Here is a 20,806-nt window from a genome sequence, read left to right as displayed (position 1 = left end):
TGGATGTAACAAAATAGACATTAACCATACGAATGACAGTGGGCAAAGAAAACAACGCATAGTTGCTAGATTAATCGATTAACGATTTTTGGGTAAACATTTATATATGAGAAATGTCGACAAGACAAAAATAAAAATTTAATTTAATTAATTAAATTTAATTACAAAATCTCTAGGCTATGTTTAATAAAAATTTCATTATATTACTAAATTTATTTGCATCGTTAAATATTTAATGTGGCATCATTCACTTTTGTGTCGCCTCCCATTTGATATTAATCGATAAATAATTTCAACGATATAATTAGGATATAATCGGGACTCCGTTAACGCTTAAAATTTAACTATTTTTACATTATTAAAATATACTATCGCAAATTTCTATATCATTTACACAATGTACGCAGATTTGTACATTTGTGTAAAAAATTTCTTTCACAAACATCTAACAATATTGAGTTATTCAGGGGATTTTTATCGGTTTTGAATGTCACGAAAACCAATTTTATTGGTTTTGTTATCAGAAACAAAGCAAGAGGATATTCACATACAGATTTGAACTGTAAGTTAAGAAATTAATTTATATTAGGTTACGATTTAATCGTAATTTAACATCAAAATGACTCTTTTTTCAATTTTTCAAAAGCTTTCAAATTTATTTATTTGCAAGTTTTGTCACATTAGTAAACATCTGATTCGAATATTGGTTTTGCATATGTTCGAAAAGACGAAATTGCAATCAGATTCAAGGACACCATTGAAAATCAGAATTGGCAGACTGTTAATGAATAAAACTTTTAACATGTTAATTAACATGCTCTGGTTTTAGAAATGAGTTGACCAACCTAAGTATTGTTGCATCTGCCTTTTTTTTTGGTATATACCATCGATTACATAATAACCTCTTTGAAAAATAAAAACCCATTTTTTCATATTTTTGTTTTATATATTTTTTTGTTGTTGTCCGTTTGTTTTATATTTACTCATTTATTTTATTTGTTTTTTACTATAATATTTTTACTTGTATATAAATTTATTTATATGGAAATAACACTTACATACATTTTGATTTCAAGTTGGTTTTGTTGCCCATTCATCATTAAAAAGAAAGAATTAAAAACTAATTACAGTAAATCTTCCGTTATTATAATATTACGCAATTATCTGTAGATTTAACATACTCAGCTTTGCATTGTAAAAATATGCTGCATTATGCTTAAAAATGGAAGTAATTAATGATAATAAAATATAAATATAACGCATTAAAATGTTTTTTAAAAAATGGTATGTTTAAAGTACACAATAACTTCTTTTAATCAAAATGGAATGTTAAATATTTAAAGTTTACAATAAGGCATAGTATTGCTGTTTAATAAAATAATAGTAAATTATAAAATTACTTCTTAAATTAAACTGATATACATATGCCTGACCACCTGCGCTCCATTTTACTGGCCTTTTTCTTGCTATTATTCATGCTTTAATTCTATAAACGCCTATTTGTTATTTTTTATTAGTTTAATTTACTCTTTACTGTTAGTTGCTGTTTGAATTTTTCAACTCACTGCACCTTTTAAGTTTTTTTCTAACATTTCTCGTTATGATTTGTTGCTGTGCTTTTGTGGTTTTGTATTTTTTGCTTGTTTATTCTATTTTAAAGGTAGTACGCATACAAGCATGTATATAAATGTTTTTATATAAAGTTTAATGTTAGGGTATTTTTTGTTTTTATTATTTTTGTTTAGCTTTAGATTATGCTATTAGAATTAAAGTTTGCTTATCGCATGGAATTTACTGATACGGTTTTTGATGTTGTGTATAAGGTTTCAATTCAGAGTGTGTGTGTGGTAATTGAGAAATATAAAGCTATTACTGTCTTTTCTCAATATCTAGTAGTTGTATGTCTTCGACATTTAATTTTTCTTGTTGAGAAAATCGCACTTTCTATTTAGACAAATTAATATCGGCAATTTTATTTAATCCACAAACATTTGAATCTCTGAATTTAATGATTAAGTCATTCTTTTTATAATGTTTGTTACGGCTTAAATTAAAGTTTATGCACCTTTTGCTACATTTCCACTATATAATGTTAACACTTATGAAATTTTAATTTAAATTTAATTTAATTTAGTTTAATATATATGTATATGTATATATTTAGTGTATTTAAATAGTACAAAAGTATACTTTTTATTTTAAAAGCTTTTACAACTTTTAGTTTATATTAATTTTTATGTTATTTTAATGCTAAGTATGATGTTGTTGACTTTTTAGTTGTTGCCTGTTCGTAATTTTTTCTATACTTGTTTTTTTTCATTTGTTATAAATTGCGTATAATCGTAGGTGTTATAAAGGTGAAAAACGCAGAATTTCCTATTTTTCAGGTTTAACAAAAATTTATTAATTTTTATCTGCTGTTTACGGCGTTTACTGCAGCATATAAATTATTATGAAAATGGAATGTTTTCTAACATAATTTAGATTAAATTGGTTTTATGTTTTGTTAAAAAAAAAAAATAATAATAATAAGAAATAAATATATGGTTAACGTGCCATTTATATATATGGAATGTTTATTTTGGTTTAAAATATTATATCAATTTTTTGCGAATAAATATACAACCGTTGGCAATTGTTTTTGAAACCATTATTAAAAGAAAAATATGAACTCTTAAGTCTAAATATTTATTAAAGAATTAAAAATAATTTTTATAATTTGAAACTTAAAAATAATATTAAAACAAAAAAACAAAATCAAAAAATAATATTATTTTTCTTTTAGTATTTCTGTAATTTTTAAATATCTCCTTCCTCTTTGCTGCCAGTAAGCGCCACTGAAACGCAGTTACCGTAAAAAACCAAGCTACAAGAATGTTATAACTGCTAAGATACAATTAAACTTTCTTTTGTTAACTACAAAAAATACAATTTTATACAAATACACAATACACTGCCATATATACTTATGCACGTATAATATAAAATGCGTATAAAAAAGTATTAAATTTACGCGTATCATGTGCCTATATACAACAATTACTCATACATACATATAAGTTCATTTATGAGGAAATGATCTATACTACACACTTTAGTTATAATATTAAAACAAAACTAACAACTAAGACACTCAAGTGTTAGACGCAACTAAACTACATACAAAGGTATGCGCATACGAGAAGGAGAGCTTCAATGCAAAGACATTCATTGCTGATTGAATTTTAAAAAAATGTTTAACTTCAAAATATGCATATAAGGCCGAAAATGCGCTTAAAATAGTTATCCGGCGTAGTCCGTAGATTATTTTATTATCCGGGCAACAAAAATAATTAAAAAAATATATAAAACTATTTAATATACATATATTCGAAGTTTTTTTTTTTAATTATCCGAAGTTATCCGACACTGATTCAATTATTCCGGTGACTTATTTTAAAACTCAAAATTACAAATTTGAGGCACGTTTGAAAATAAGTTGTTCGACGATATCCTAAGCTGTTTTAATTATTCGAGCGTTGCCCTAACCAACACAAAATAAATTCAATCATAAATATTTTTATACATAAATATTTCAGATAGAATTAGATAACATAAATTAAAAAGTCTTAACGAGTGTTTGTTTACTGTATATAAATTTATCCGATGGTCGGTTACGTTCATAAAATAACAATACTTCACAAAGTACTTGAGTGGGAAGGTGTCATCATTGTATTGCTTGAATATATTTAGAAGAAAGTTCGAAGTGAACTTCAGACTGTGAATAAAATATAAAAAAAGCCTCTGAAAAATTACCGGTACAACGCTTTATGAGAAGCCTTTGCTACACGGATATTATATTTCAGTAGGATAATATTTGTAATATGTATTCTACTCATCTATGTACGCCACATTTTAATAAATAACTTTGAGCGCTAGAGGCCGAAAAGAACCGAAGCGAAATTCATGAATGAAATGCCTTTTGCTTTGAATCTCAAGTGTGCGCACGCGCATATTTCACTAACATTTTATGTAAGACCCATTAATTTTTAAATTCCCAACTTGCAAAACACATACATGTGCATATATGTATATAACTATGTACCTATGTACGCCCTTGAGCAGTATGCTCCACAATATGTGCTTATTCACTATCAATATTTAGGCCAATACGCTTTTCCTCCTCCAGCATGGCATCGAGTTCGTCCGTCAAATTGGCCAACATATTACCAATGTCATTGAGCACATTGACTGACACCTTTTGACCCGGTGTTTGAATTGTGGTCGAGCCGGCGCCAGCGGTGCCACCTGAACCATCTGCACCCTCACTGCCAGTTAAGGGCGCGCCATCGCCAGCTGCATCCGTATTAGCCTCAGCGTCGCTGGGTGTATGCAAGTCCACGGTAGTGGTGATAGTCGTCGATGAGCCGCCGACGGCATTCGTAACATCGGTCGGTGGATATTGTAGGGTGGGAGAACGTAAGAGCAATAGGCTATTGCTGCCGCCACCGCCGGTACTGGCGCCAGCGCTGCCGCCGCTTGTGGTGCTGCCGATGCTGTCGCTGCGTATCAGCGAAGCGTCATGCAACGAGGCAGATGTCTTAAGCGAGTGAAAAGAGTGCGCTATATTGGCGATGGTGTTGGTCGACGAAGACGAGGACGACGACGAGGAGGAGTGCAGATGTGGTGTGTTGCCCGATTGTAGCGGCTGTTGTGGCCCACCAATGTCTTGGCGGTTTAGTAAGCGCTGTTTGATGGTGCCAGTGTTCTCGTTAGCGAACGGTATGGTGTCAATAGAATCGATGCTGGAATTTGACTGTGGGTTGCAACAGTAAAAAACAAAAGTTATAAAACAAAATCAAAAGATTGGCTAATCTCGCAGGTGTGCATTCTAACCTTATTGTCATGGAATTTCTCGCAGTGTATTTCCGCCGTGGTCTGTTGTATGGTTGCATAATTCGCATAGATCGGCTGATTAGCAGTTGCCGCCGCTGCTGCGGCTTGTTGTTGCGCATGCGTCATGTACATGCCACCATGATGTAAAGCGCCAGCGCCGCCATAGTAGAGGCCGGGCGTAACTGCTGCGCCGACATGCAATCCCATCTGTTGTTGTTGTTGCAATTGTTGCTGTTGTTGCGCGCTATCTGCACTCAAAGTACGTGAATTTCGTATACTACAATGACGTCGCGGTGGTTCCGGTGCGATTTTCTTATTACTCATTGGACTGCCGGTCAAGTAGGGCTGTTGGTTGGCGTGAGTGAATGGTAATAGAGAAATAAAAATTAAAAAATTACTTCAATACTGCGATCAATACATTTTTCCTGCGCCGATTTGACTTACTGTATTCAGACCGGCGCTGTCCAGCACACAACCAGTTGGGCCTGTAGCGCCCACATGCGCAGCCGCACCTGGCACGCTAACGCCACCCAATCCACCTGCATGGCAGACATATTCCGCTGCGGCAGCTGCGTTCATATAGTGATGTTCGAGTGGTGGCATGCTGTTCAATACGGCGCGCTGTAAAATGCCACGCTGCTGACGCGGTAGTGTACCGCCGCCCTCCTCGTACATGAGTTCACGTGCAGCGTCATTGGTGGGTGTAATGTCACCATCATCATAGGAACGGCGCCAAGACTTTAATGATGAATAAGATTTAATTTTTATGCCGGGTTAGTTAGAATGCTAAAAGTTACGCAAATTACAATATACTGATAAAACTTATGATAGAATTTATTCGGAAATTATATATGTTACTTAAAAGAATGAAGCCCGAGGGCCATTAAAGCAAAAATATATACATAAAAAATTATCCGGCATTATCCGATGATAAGATAAATAAAATCTTAAATAAAATTTATAGTAATCATGCGACTTTATGAGCAGGTTTTATCACACACCAATGTACATGTATCTATCTCATTTTATAAAATAATAACGTTTTTCGGTACGGCGAACGATATTACAAAATACAAGCAAATTCTGTCCAAACTATGCCAATTTGACACTAATAGAAAATTTTCAAACCTTAATACATATATGTGAAATTATAACTTTATTATATTTTTAATATTTATAAACTAAATATATTATGCGGGGAAGAAAACCAATAAAAAAAATTATCAAAAATATTTTTTCTTTAGAAGTCATTTTTATTTTATTTTCCAGCTGTTTAATTCCCAAACTCCCACTCGTCTAAAATACTAAAACACTTACCATAGCTGCCTGATTGCTAAGCAAACGTGCACCGCCAGCACCACCTGGTCCGCCTACAACAGTGCCGCCCATCATGGCTGCCTGATGATGCTGTTGCATAGCTTGCTGTTGCTGCTGGTGTTGCAAGGCTTGCTGATGGTGTTGTTGTTGCATAGCAGGCGTTGGATGCGCAAAGTGGCCATAATCAGTGGCCGTGTAATGGCTAAAGGTCAAATGGCTGCGTGTGCTATTGTCGTGTATATCCTCGAGTGATTCTAAGCTTTTGCCCCGTGGCTGGCGCACCTAAGTGGAAGAGAGCGCGTAGGAGGACAGCAGATGTGGGAGAAAACAAATTACGTTAGTTATAAAAGTATTATTATGCATAATGTGGCTGGATTGTGGAAAATAATTCAATATACGTATGTATATAATCGAAAAAATAATAAATTCCAAAAAAAAAAAATTTTAATAAAGGAATAAATTTAAAGCTATTTAAAGCCAAATATATTGCTGTTTCGTCATTAAACACCGCCGACACAGGTCCGCCAGCTGATCGCGCAATAGTGCACACGCTCACCTTAATGGGCACCACGTCGTTGCCATTGCAGCACTCATGATGGGCACCGTTGCAAAAGTAGACGGCGTCGACGCCGGGCGTAGCATAAATCTTGGAATCGTCCCACGAAACGCGCGTAGTTGGCAAATAGGTCGGTGTAGTGGGCATTGGCACGGCACTGGGCCAAATCTTATTGCGATAATCCTTTCGTTTCACACGTCCAACGGTTTTATTTTGGTTGGTAAGGTTGATGACGGATTCAAATCATAGGCGGCAACAGAATATCACAAAATGAATTAAATAAAAGAACCGAAAAAGAGAAGAAAAATAAAAGAACAAAAATAAAAATATAAGTTCTAAGAATGATCTTAATATAAATATATTATTAGTAATACAATAAAAAGTAATCGTTCGAATAAAATATTACAAAAAAAAAATTTGAATATAAACCTTAATTATAATAATTTAAAAAATTAATTAATAATATATTAATTTTGAATTAAATTTGAATTTTTACTTCACATAAAAACTTTAATTTTGTAAAAAATAAAATTCACTTCCCTCACAGAAATCGGAGAATTCAACACATTCATCATTACATTTCCTTTTCATACACTCACCTGCTGTTGGTAAGCGTTAATACCGCCCGGATTCCACTTTCCGCTTATGATATCCTTTACACGCTTAATGGCTAAGAGAATCTTCTTTTGATGTCCCAATTTAACAATACCAATGTCTTCCAAGTCTTCCCAAGTGACTTGCGTGACGTCGCGTACAGTTTTATAGTTTTGATCAAGTAATGGTTGAATGTATTCCTCGAGACGTAACAGTTGTAACCATTCTTCAATGGAGCCCTGAAAGAAGAGACAGAATAAAGATAAAATATAAGTGCAAAAGTAAATACATTTTTTTCTATAATTAATTTGTCAGGAAACGAGTTTGAAAATGAGCGTGATTTCTTTATGCTTATCCGTTATTATCCATGTCAATTTTTAAATGAAAATCGCATGGGACTTCTTTAAACCAAAAAATAAATTTTAAATTTGTAACAAAAATTTAATTAAACCTCAAATAATTTTTATGCGGATATATAAAATGTAAACAAATACAACATGTTAAAATCGCATGTGATAATAGGGAATGATAATTAACATTGAGAATTGTAGAAAAGCATCAACGGAGAACAAATTGTTCCTATGTATGACCTGTTCTAAAAGAAGCTACAAACAAATTAGTCGCGCTTATTTGAATACTTATATGTTATGTATAAATTTTAAAACCTTGATTTGTTTGGTCATGACTCACTATGCACGTTAATTTATAATGCATAACTTCGGTGAAAACAATAATTCGGGGACCATACCAACACCGCCAGGGCATAATTATAGCCGTTCATGGAATTAACCGAAATTATTTATTTATAATCAACGTCAATGGCTGTAATTTGCATAAATTGATTGAAGAAGATGGACGACATTTTTATTGTAAATTTTAAACTTTTTCCTTCAGCTTACCTTTGTTTATTTATTTTTAAATAAATCTATGTACATATATGTGGTTATCTATGAATATGCAGCGCATTATTTATTCAATTCAAATTAATATCTACGCTAGAAGCTCATTGAATATTTCATGCCTCTAATAGCTAAAGCATTTGAATTGAATATTGTCTTATTTGATTAATGAGCGCCAAGCACAAAGCCCATATATGTAAGTGTGTTAATGTTTGTATTTGCGCTATTGACACTTTTTACTTTATCTCCATTGGAATAATATAACGAAATATTATAATTTTCAACTTTTTTCTGTACTTTTGCAAATAGTGGTAGACAAGCAATAATAGGAATTTATCGCAGATAAAGACAGGCGGGCAACAAAAGTAAACAGAAATATGTAGAAATAAATAAAAACTTGAAAAACGTTAGGAGTATGAGAGAAATCGCATGCGAGAACTGACTAGTTAAGATGTGAGGCAAAGGCAGGCAGACAAGTGGATACAAAGTTGAACGAAAATAGACTAAGCACGTTGTCGGGGAACTGTAAAGACGGTGGTAAAGGCAAATCACCGACCTTGAACGGTGACGCCAAAATGAATTAATAAACGAGGGAAATATCAGACGCGGTATGAGGATAAGGAATACAATGAAAAATGCAAAGAGATAAACGAGTGGTAAATATTGGAGATAAATAAAATACGTAAATCACATATTAAATAAGTTAATACAAAAATTAAGTTTTAAAATAAATAAATAAATAAATACCAATCAACACATTAAAAAGTATAAACCAAATAAAAACAATAATAATAAATATAACATATAAAAAATATTTAAAAAAATAACCAATTTCTATATTTATATTTGTTAATTTTATTAACTAAAAATAATAAAAATATATTAATATAAAAACTATAACATATTAAATCAATTTACAATGAAAGATATTTATATTTTTGAGCATAAAATGAAAAATTTGGTAAAAAATATAATAATATTTAAAATAACACATAAATCAAATTACCAAAATGATTTAAGAAAAGATATTTAAATGAACAAAAAACATTTGATAATGTACGTATATTAAAATTTATTGTAAAATAAAAAACAATGTATAAAATTTATTAAAAAATAAAAAACAAGGAATAAACTTTAAAGAAATATTTAATATTTAAACCAAAAAGAACTCAAGAAAAACCAAACATTAAGACTCTAGAAGAACCTAAGAAATCCCTAATGGTTTTCGATTAATGGCGTTTTGGTGCCCGGGAACTTGTGTACTAAGTATTATCAAGACATCTCAATATTTACTCAAGTTATCGCTTGCACAGGGAGACAGACAGTCACCCGGATTTCAACTTGTCTTGTCATCCTGATTCTTTATATATATTTATAACCCTATAACTAATTCGATTAGTTTTAGATAATACAAACAACCGTTAGGTGATCAAAACTATTATACTTTGTAGCAACATGTTGCGAGAGTATAAAAAGGCATAAGCAAATTTAATGAAAAAATATAAAAAACAGCAAAATAAAAAATCTTCAAATAAGTAAATATCAGCGGTTAGACATTATAAGTAAAAAAGTTAGAAAATGCAAAAATAAAACAAAACATCGGTCCAGCGAATGGCCAGCATGTCACGCCATTAGCTACCTGCAGGCGCTTGCTTAAAGCGCTACCAACCAAACGAATCGACATGCGAGCGCGCATGGGGTTTGCCTCTAAGCTTCCATGTGATTTCTTAAACGTGCAGCTTTTACTGTCTTTTACGTATTTTACATGACTTTTTTGACTTCTTTTCCTAAATGCTATTGCCCCGCTGGCGGTCATTTCTCGGCTAAGCTTGTCTTCATACTCGTTGTTTTTGTTGGTGTTTTGTTTTCATGTGGAACCTCGCATTATTTTTCTCGTTAAATGTGAAATAAGCTGCTAAAAGACAACAGCAACATTTTGGACAACAAAATAACCACAAAAACAACAGCAAATTGTAAAAGTAAAACAAAACATAATAACACATTATTGGAAAAAACGTAATAAGAAAACCCCAAATCGGAAATTGTTGGCATTTCGACGCTTGTCCATTGTCGGTGGTTAATCTCCGGCGTAAAAGCAAATGACTGTCGACGAACGTGACTTCTGAGCGCATGGTTAACGTGTAAAATTTGCTAATTTGCGTTGAATTTCAAATGCTTCAATTATTTAGTTTGCAAAAATAACCGCTCTGGCATTTACAAAGTTAACAGCGCAGCGCTGGAAAAAGCAAAAACAATGCTGTGACGAGACAAAAGTATTGAATCCAACGTATGGCATATTAATGTGTTATCGTCGCCGACGGTATAATTTCAACACAGAATTGCATTTAGAGTATATTATTAATTATGTATACATGCTGTTCCAAGACCTATTTTAGAATTTTCGTAGGCTTGTGAAATATACTTCTGTATAAATAAGGAATGAACAATATAAGTAAGTAACAAAACACAACAGAATACCAAATTTAGACTTCACAAATGTTATCTGTGATTAAATTTTTTCTTAAAAGTAAGGAGAATAATATAGCAATAGCAAGTAATAAAAGTGTGTCTCAAAATACGAAACATTTTTACCCGTGCCTGAAATTTGAACAATTATTAGCAGCGAAATATTTATAAATATAAATAGAACTACTTCGAAACGAATTTCAGTAAAAAAATTTTATCCGCAGTTTTAAAGTGAGTTTAAGACATTATCTAATGCTACAAGTAGGTCTGTACTACAACCTTAAGTGCATGTAACCTAAAAAATGTTTATCCGACATTATCCGAGATATAAAAGTACAATGTAAACATTTCGAAAATATAAATCTTCATTATTTTTAACAGAATAATCTAATATAAAAGTAACATTTATAAATTTTTAAGTTAAGTATATATACATATGTATATATATGTATACATATTAACTATAATCATTACCAGAGTGTATCGGATACGGTAATTGTTTTCCGTTATAGTTTCTTAACAATTTAAAATTATCTCTGAGTAACTATATATATATATATACTTATATATATATTTATATATCAAAGATGTAAACAAGTAACAGAAGTGAGCAAACAACGGCGTTATCCAACATTTTAAATATTTTTAAGTAGTTTTGTTAATTCACATATTTTACTTGCAATCCATTAACCAACAAAATATTTTTATCACAAATGTGTATTAAATGTATCATAATTTTTATATTGAGAACAAATGCTTGAAGATTCTTACAATATACATACTTATGTACACACATATTACTATTATTTCCTGAATTGTTAGCAGAAAAATGTTATTAAAACTTTCCATGTCACTTTTTGCATCCTAAACTACTAAAGAATTTTATAATAACTTGTATATTGGGTCTATAACTATATTCGTGCGTTTTTCAATTTAAATATTAAGTAGTATTATTCGAAGTATTGCCCATCTGAAGCTATAACTTTTTCCAATCTTTCTGGCAGTTTGTGGATTCCATTCCAAAGAAGATCTGATGTGAACTCTATTTCAGTTGGCGCGTTTTGCATGGACGGGAACAAATAATAGTCAGAAGGTGCAAGGTCTGGGCTATAAAGTGGTTAAGGCAAATTAATTTTTGTACGGTTCAAGCAGCTTTTTTGAGATGCAAAATCGTCTTTGAACGTCTCTTGGCTTCAATTCATATGTCACCCATTTCCTTGGTTTTGTATTCGGCTGGTTTTAGGCGTTTCGAAGTGTCTGCCTCAGTGATTACTAAGGTTCTGTGAGCTTTTCTTGTGTTTGGCAACAATCTTTATCGAGTAATGCTTACAGTTTTTCATCTTCAAACTTGTTTGGCCGCCCAGGACGTTATTCGTCTTTCAAGTCAAAATTCCCACATTGAAATCGTGCAAAACCACTTTTGGCACGCTCGCTCAGCTAGAGCATGTACGCCATAAAATTCCACCAAAATACGATGGTTTCGGCTGAGATTTACCTTAAATAAAGCAATGAGGAAGAACTCCTCGCAAAAACACTTTTTAATGCACATAGTTCGACATATTTGAGTAAAACGAATTACTGTTGTTTGTGCTTCAAATAAATGACTTTTGCTTAAAAATACGCATAAGGACAGCAGCTTTCCAACGAATTTTAGGAATATTGGAACAATGGACACACGCAATATAGTTACATATAATATATGTATATGCATATGTATATGTTATACCCGAGCATATCCGAAGGCAAAATTAAAGCTTAAATCTGACTTGTTTTAAATGAAAAAAATAAAAAATAAAAACAAAATGTGGTTCATTGCTCTAATTTTGGGACCAACGATACCATAAGTTCTTGTGTATGTACATACTCATATGTAAGTACTATGAAATGCATGTATATACTATATACATATGTACTTATGAGTGTCATAAAAATATGCTTTGTAGCGCGTCTAACTGAACATAGTTAAATGCAATGCTCTTAATCAGTGCCCATAAAATTTTCCCTAGAAGCTTAACAGATTTCTGTAACGTATAAAGTAAGCGTGTAAGTGTGTATGTGTACCGTTTTGTTTTTCTTGATTTTTTTCTTGTATTTTTGATTGCTTATTTTCCGATTATAGTTGACGTTTTCAGTTCACCACATTACGCGTTTACAATTTCAGCGCTGAAGTACTACGCAGTGAGGAAGAAACAAAAGGCAAATGGAAAAAATACCTAGAATACATAAAAATAAAAAATAAACGTTAGCTTCGGTTGCACCGAAACTACAATACCCTTCACAAATCCAACAGATCACATTGTATAGCAAATTTGGTGAAGATATCTCGTCAAATGAAAAAGTTTTCCAAACAAGCACTTGATTCCGATCGTTGAGTTTGTATGGCAGCTATATGCTATAGTAGCCCGATATCGGCGGTTCCGACAAATGAGCAGCTTCTTGGGGAGAAAAAGACTTAAAGCTGGTCTCCGACGTTTCCTTTTGGGTGTTATAAACATCGTGGCAAACTTAATATACCCCGTTCAGGGTATAAAAAGTTGTTAGTTTGCCAGTGTGATACCGTCAATTGGAGTCGAATTTCGGCACTACATATGCGTTTCTATATATTTCAATGCGTTTCTATGTAAGCATATCTGTAAATGCGTGTGTGATTATTTAGCCCATATGTATATACATATGTACATATGTATGCATTTAAGTAGCCTACCGGTGGCCCCATGTGTCGCATATCAGCTATACGACAGCCGCCAAAGCGGCTACGACGCTCATATCTCACATTGGCCGTACCAATCTTACATCGAACGCGCTCAACTCACTCGTACCCATCGCACCAAGTATTGTATCTGTTTATTAAACTGGTGTAATGACAAAGTAGTTCACGGACATATTTTGTTGAAAAATACTGTGCTCTGCTTTATCTTGTTAGATATGGAAGCGCGAAATATTTTGTTTTGCTTATTTACTCATACTCTGCTGCTTAAAGGCGGATTTTTAAACACCAAAACACATATGCGAGTATTTTTACACACACATACATCTATCGATAGATTTACCTTTATCAGTAACGCATACACAAACACAAATTTATAAATACCGCCACACCGCGCGCCTAGCCCCTGTCTGTTACATATTCCGTACTTGCTAATGACATGATTACACTTTCCAATTACAGTTAATTGAGTATCCGTGCGCTTTTGTTAACTGACATTTAGCCATATTCGCGCCAAAGTCACTAGTCACTAAAAATCTGTAAAAATATGTTTCTGATATTTTTTGCCTCTTTTACCAAATCAGTTAACACCTAGCCTAAGTCGTGTTGCGCCAGAATAAAAAAACCACAACAACAACAAAATAGTACACAATCAAATGGCGTACGTGCAATGCTATCATAACTAAAGCTGTTAAATGTTATGTGATTTAAGTATTGATGTACTTTTTGTTATTTAGTTACACAGCAGTTTTTAAATACTTAATATGCATAAACAATTTTACGACAAACATTGTTAACAACTGCTAATTGACATTTCGATGTATTGGTAAACAACTGTAAAAAGTCGAGGTTAGGTTTAATAGGAACGTAGCCGGATATTTCTTACTTCAAAAGGCAGCAAAGGGAGCAATGGGTATGCAATTCAATGGAGAGTCGCTATTAATAACCAATATACACACAACAGGGTTGCATTGGGACATCTGCCACCTTTTATTGATTGAGTTACAACTGTCAAACAAGTTAAATCATTCAATTTAAATTGAATATGTGCTTTTAAAACGTATCTATCGGAAAATGTTTACGATAATTTTCACAGCTTCTCTAGGAATACTTTGACATATAGTTTTGAATTTACATTTGTAGATTATATAACTGTAAAAACAAAGCTAAACTGGGACACACATTTTTGCAGAGTTTTAATAAATCATTATGCAGAGAAACTGTTTTATGAAAAAAATATTTCAACTTTAAAGACGTGAAATCCAATATTGCTGAAATTTGACACAAAATAGCTCAAACAACTAATGGATTCATCAATTAATAATTTTTATTGGTGATCTTAAATCCGTTCACCCTATAAACCAAAGAGTGCAAATTTCCAATACCTTCAAATGGTAGGTTATGTTAGACTTTGTCAAATATAAACTCAAACTTTTAGAAATTGGTCTATCTTTCTAGTTCACTTAACTCTGCTAACATCGCACATTTTGCCAAAGTATTTCAACTAACTTTTTGCAGTTTACTGTCTTTTATTTCAAGGAAAATATGGGGTAGACTCATAATGGCTATGCTAAAGGGAACGTAGTTCGATATCTAAATAAGTGAACGATAAAATATTAAGGTGGCTGAAGCGGATGCTTTTATAAAACAATTAATTTTCGAGACTTCATTCCAGAGCTATTCCTTCATGAGCTAAGGAGTTATCTAACTCTGTGATTTATTTCCAGCTTCCATTTACTTACGTTTTGTAAACAATATAAAATGGATAGGATAAGATCCGGAAAATATAGTGGCTGCGGTAGCTCTTTGAAGCAATTTTTCTTGGTTTTGTTCATTGGTTTGTTACACGGAGCATTTTAACTTTGATTATCAGCTCGAGCGGTGATCGTTTTTCACTTCCACATACCTAAGTTTTCATGAATTCAATGTCCAACACGATGTTATAAAATATATATTTAGGATATCAGCTATCTCAATCAATTTTATTCTACCATCATTCAAAATCATTTCGTTATCTAGGGAAGGAAGTAGAACCGATTGAAAAACTTTACGGATGGCTATCCACTGTCGATGGTTGAAACGGTATTCGAAAGAAACATTACGGCAAACAGAATTAAGTAGCCATGAGACAAAGAAGTTGCTTTATTTTAGCTATATTTCTGTATACCTGTAATTTATTATGCAAAATTCTTAATTGACTTTAATAACTCATTATGCCATTGTATTTTAAAGAAAAAAGAATCGTAAGCAGATTGCGTATCAATTGAAGGTCATTAAAATGTCATAAATTGACAGCGAAAAACAAAAATTGTAAATCAACGAACCAAAACCAGACAGAAGGTGAAATGAAAATAAAAAATTAAATAAGCAACACACAAATTAAGGATAAGTATCAAAGCAGAATTGGCGAGAAATATATACAAATACCAAAGGAACACTAAATGGCTAAAGGAGGGGAAATTTAGGAAGACCCACGGTAATAACATGTAGGTAGCTGCCGAAAAACGTAAAAATATTTAAATGATTTTATTGTTTGTTTTGTTATTATTTGGTTAGGGATGGTTTTTTAGAAGTATATAAAATTTTTGCAAATAAAAACAGAGATATTAATAAAAAGGTCAATAATTGATCAATTTATTTACAGACAAATTATGATTCAGACTACGTAAGTTTCTCCCAATAAAGTGTGTATTTCACTCACTGAAAGTCTTGTTTAACCACCCAGCTGAAATCATTTAGCATTTTGACGATTCTGATTGACCTCGGTAACCAAAAAATAGCAAATAATTTGAAAATAAATGCCAACTCATGTGTTTACTTTGTTTTGACTAATATAAAATTGTATACCTTAGAAAAATCATTCTATACTTCCATCTTCGTCTTTCAATGTACCCAAAAAATAAAAAATAATAAACAAAAATACCTTATAAAGCATTCAACTCAAACGTGTATTATTTTGCGAAGAGCTGGATGAATGGAGATATGAAGTATTTTTGCTATTTAATTTTTTTGTTTTCTTTATGAACGTCAATACATTGACATTTAAGACAAAATGTTGCCAAATTTGCGCATAAAATACATAAACATGTACAAGTATTACCAACACACAAGGCAATAAAATGCAAGAGTGATGAAAGAAAAGGTACGGAAAATAAACAAAACGCGGTATTGTTTCATTGTTCATTTGTGTATATGGTAGAAAGCGTTTACAATGATTCCGTATGCGCAACTTTGGAGAGATGTGGAGCGATAAGAGAAAGGGCTAGTGGCAGGTAGTGCTTGACAAAGAGGAAGTGAGAGCGTTGCGCATATGAAACAGACGACGATTTGTATCGATAAAGTAGTGGAAGCGCGGGGGTGTTAACTTTCATAGAAAACTAGAAATTTGCATATGAGGTGTGAAGATGTTTACGACTTGCTTTATGACGTGAGCGGTATAATAAAAGATTGATCTTAAAGGGACAATAGAGCGCTTAAATCATGTGTATGATGAAGCGCTAAACGTAGCCAATGAAAACGATTTCTTCACACAATAATGAAGACGTGGAAGCGAGGTTCTTTAATTAGTACGAATTTTTTAATTACTTATGGATAAGAGTTATTTATGACGTCATATTAGCGACACTCTGAGAGAGGATTGAGGAATGCGAGACTTTTACTAATAAAAAACATCGGTTTGTGAAAAACAACAGTGCATCTTTAGAGTTTTTACACATAAATAGTCTGCGAATGGCGTTGAAATGGCTTTTAAGCGTTCTAAACAATGCAAAAACAATAAAGATCCATATTTTCGCTAGTAGAGTTGGTTCATGTGTCTCTCTCATGACATACTAATACTAATTCATTGAAGATACCTTATTGGTTATTGGTTATGTTAACACCGGCCACATTTTTAATAAATCTGCATAAAAGAGGCGAGAAAATAGTTGGTGATTTATAAGCGCGGAAATGGCTATTAACTTATATACTTCCATAATAAAATAACTGCGTAGTCTACGTGTAATAAGCTTTGAACTAGCTGTCGAAACCCTTAAGCACCTCCGAAGATTTGCAGTAGAGTGATTTTTCATATTTTGGGCATATTTTTCTAAACTCCCGCGCAAGTCGTAGGTGTATTTAGTCATAAAAGCTACAAAATAGCTGCCGAGAAAATCGTAAGTTCTACAACGCGGCGAACAATAATTCACATATGTCAAAGTGGGCCGATAAACACAGTAATAATAGAAATTTTCTTTCATTTTCTTCCTCTTCTCCTTCTTACTCTACTGTTGATATCAAATGAAAACGACGCCATTGTTTACTTTCGTTTGGCGCTAAAAAATATTGCTTTTTTAATACCACACTGATGAGTTATGATTTATGTTTTTATTATATAGACAATCTATCAAATCGATATAAATAAATTAACCGGTTTATTGCATAATAATGCTAAGCAGTTGAAGCGGTAAGAAAGAAGTGAAGCAGATATCAATACAAAAAATTAAATTAAACCGCATTAAAATTATTATGTATTTTATGCATTGAATTCCAATTGTTTCAAGAGCAGCACCAAACAGCGATAGTACAACTTAACTTAATTACAAATTCTAGACTTACAAGCTAGCGTGGAGTAGGAGCGCTCAAACCGGTGGAAAGCGAACGCGGCAAGTTAGAATATGAAAACCAGCAAATAAATAAACAACAACTATGGGAGAAAAAATAGTCCCATACACACAAACATATGCTTGGATTTGTGTGTGTGTCCGCCAGCAGTTAAATTGAAAACTTGAAACTTATGCGCAACCGCAGCGGTGAGGTCATACACTATGTATGTTACATAAGCTTGCACATACCGAGTAGTACATACTGTACTATGCATTAAAAATCCGTTTGAAGCTGGATTTATGGTTTATATGCGTACATTGTTGCTTAATTACAATGTTTATGCAGTGTTATTGCTTGAGTAATAGTTGGCAATTTTTTCCGCTCTGAAGGTTGTTTGCAAACAATGAGCGCTGCCTTTTTGACACGACGAAAAATTTGTTAGCTGCCGTCTGCGGATGACGGTAAAGTCAAAGTCGATAAAGACGGTGTCTTTAAGAAATCACGATAGGATGATCATAGGGGGGGGGTCTAAAATCTGAAAAAATCGATGACGTAATTTATGGACGGCCCCTTATCATATTTCGGCATTTTTGGCAAGGGTTATTTTCAAACAAGGTTGGCACAGAAATAAGGCGTCACCTGTTTGAAAATAATTATTGAAGTTCACAGCGGTAAATTACATCATAATAAAAGAGTTGCTACTGAAAGCGAAGTATGTGCACCTGTGAAAAAGCCACAAGATTAATAATGTATGTTGTTAATGCAATGGTATTGAGTATTTTAGAGATTATTAGCTGCATTTCATAGTTCTTGACAAATAGTCCATCCAAATTTTATTGCCGAAAGTATGAACACCTACTAACGATTAACTAATAAGTCAGTACACGTCTTACTTTCTCCTTATAGGTATAAACAACAAATTCTTGAACACTTTTGGGTTATTCACACTCCAGACCAGGATCGCATGGCATCAGTCGTCTCGGGTTTATCTGAGTAGACAAGCTACTTCACATAACCCCACAAAAAATAGTCCAGCGGTGGTAAATCGCACTATCTTGGAGAGCACGCCACATGCCCAGGACGCGAGAAACAGTGACTTTTTGAGGATGTAACGGTCTCATCGCTGAACAAATTTTTTTTTGTGAAAATCGGGATTGGTGACCTTATATTATGGGCCCATTCATCGAACGTGCGACGCGCTTGATTGGTCATTCGGCACGAGTTTGTAAACCCGCAAACCAAGATCTTTCACCAAAATCTCCCATAAAGTGAACGGTCAACGCTCCAATTGTTGCATTGCGATGGCGGGTGGACTAATTCTCGTCTTCGCCACTACTCTGCTCCACGCTATTGCGTCTTCGGTGCGCACTGTACGACGTCTCCGAGGAGTTGCTCGAATTACCGACTTTGTTGGGCGATTCTGTCGACCGAATATTGGACGCGGTGTGTCACTCGAACCGAACTTTGTAAGTCTGTTCATTATGAAATAGCAAGAAAGGGGGCAACTTCGATAATTGAAAACCACAAAAAAATCTCCAGTTACAATTGCATAATGTAATTTTAAGGAGCACACCAAGTGGGGCAGTCTTAAAAATTGCGATGGCGGTATTTAAAAAAAGTTGAATTTTACCCAAAATTTACGTCGTTTTCGGTCTGCTAAAATACTATTTTTAATCAGAACAAAAAATGGAAAACAATATAATATATTCAGATAGTGATTGGATTATTTGTCTCTGAGTAATCACTGCAGCAGATTAAAATAAAAATACTCAAATCAATCTAGTATGGTACCTGTTTGGGCTGCAGATACAGTGGCAGTACTTTAGTACCTACGATTAGAAAGTACAAGCAAAGGCTTATCAGAAGAGTCAATTCAAAAAGTCTTCTCACACTTTCAACCTAACCTCCTAACCTCTTACTCTTGGTAATAATAAACATTGAGATAGAAGGATTCGTGGTGATCAAAACTAAAGCACATTAAATGACTCTGAGTCCACAAATGCTAAAGAAATAACGAATTGCTATGGCACTCCATACTAAACAACGCAATTTAACTGTTGATTTAAAAGTCAGGCCACTTATTGGTCACTTTATATAACCAATAAATATCAACTCATGTGACAAATAGCTCATAAGAGACCAGAATATAAATACACATATGCAATACAGTTAATGACTTGAAAAAAAATTTAAATATTTGCTCGCAATTACAGCTCACTTGAGACAAGTTTGCGTTTAAGAGTGCTACTGCCAAAGCCGCATATCCAGTCAGAGAGTTATAACCACAAATATGACAATGACTTAATTGTCTATTGAAACGATTGCAGCTGCTATTACTTTTTAATTTGTTTCAGACAGAAAAAAGTGAGTAATTATGTTCGCAATTCAGTAGCTGTAGAATTGTGTAAAGTACTTCAGCTGAAACAGGTAAGTGTAAACTTATGTCTATATGTATCATATGACTAATACGCTTAACATTGTTAATTGGAAATAATTTGATGATTCAAGGGAGTAATTATTGTGGAGAAGAGAGAAATTTCAGTTTACAGATGAATCGTAGTTAATTTATAATTGTGATATCTAAAATGATAAATTATACATACATATGAACATATAACAAGTTGATGCTATCATATTTTATTACAATACTACCTCAGGGTTCAAATCTATAAGAAGGGGTTAGTAGTAGTCAGAATTTTCAAACAAATTTTTATTTTCTTAAAGTGTAATATCTTAGAAGTTTTCTCTGAAAATTTTAAGTATTTGCGACAATACTTTCCGAGTTATTCGATAATTACCAAAGGATTC

At 33.0% G+C, this 20,806-nt stretch overlaps 1 protein-coding gene and 2 long non-coding RNA genes across 8 annotated transcripts in view; 2 read left to right on the top strand and 1 right to left on the bottom strand.

Annotated features, from left to right (window-relative positions):
- Positions 1-427: 427 nt before the first annotated feature.
- On the top strand, positions 428-6,513 carry LOC138857228 (uncharacterized). Its single transcript, XR_011396291.1, has 2 exons — positions 428-562; positions 6,145-6,513. It is a non-coding gene; the product is annotated as an uncharacterized lncRNA (long non-coding RNA).
- Positions 1,269-20,806, bottom strand: part of ckn (CRK like proto-oncogene, adaptor protein) — a 50,310-nt gene continuing 30,772 nt past the window's right edge. For 4 of the 6 annotated variants that reach the window (XM_070109296.1, XM_014233972.3, XM_014233974.3 and 1 more), the window contains 6 exons: positions 7,348-7,581; positions 6,749-6,931; positions 6,193-6,474; positions 5,320-5,613; positions 4,876-5,220; positions 1,269-4,795 (listed from right to left, as the gene is read on the bottom strand). In XM_070109296.1, the coding sequence (XP_069965397.1) occupies positions 4,124-4,795; positions 4,876-5,220; positions 5,320-5,613; positions 6,193-6,474; positions 6,749-6,931; positions 7,348-7,581 (2,010 nt within the window). In that variant the 3' untranslated portion in view covers positions 1,269-4,123. The remainder of the gene's footprint in view (positions 4,796-4,875; positions 5,221-5,319; positions 5,614-6,192; positions 6,475-6,748; positions 6,932-7,347; positions 7,582-20,806) is intronic. The other 2 variants (XM_014233977.3, XM_036374137.2) reach the window with 2 other exon arrangements.
- Positions 9,750-16,519, top strand: LOC118683105 (uncharacterized). The gene is made up of 3 exons (XR_004978935.2): positions 9,750-10,693; positions 15,647-15,900; positions 16,059-16,519. It is a non-coding gene; the product is annotated as an uncharacterized lncRNA (long non-coding RNA).

Source organism: Bactrocera oleae, chromosome 4 (genome assembly GCF_042242935.1).
Source record: "Bactrocera oleae isolate idBacOlea1 chromosome 4, idBacOlea1, whole genome shotgun sequence".
In the NCBI taxonomy this organism is placed as follows: domain Eukaryota; kingdom Metazoa; phylum Arthropoda; class Insecta; order Diptera; family Tephritidae; genus Bactrocera; species Bactrocera oleae.
This window is presented reverse-complemented; position numbering and strand designations above follow the sequence as displayed.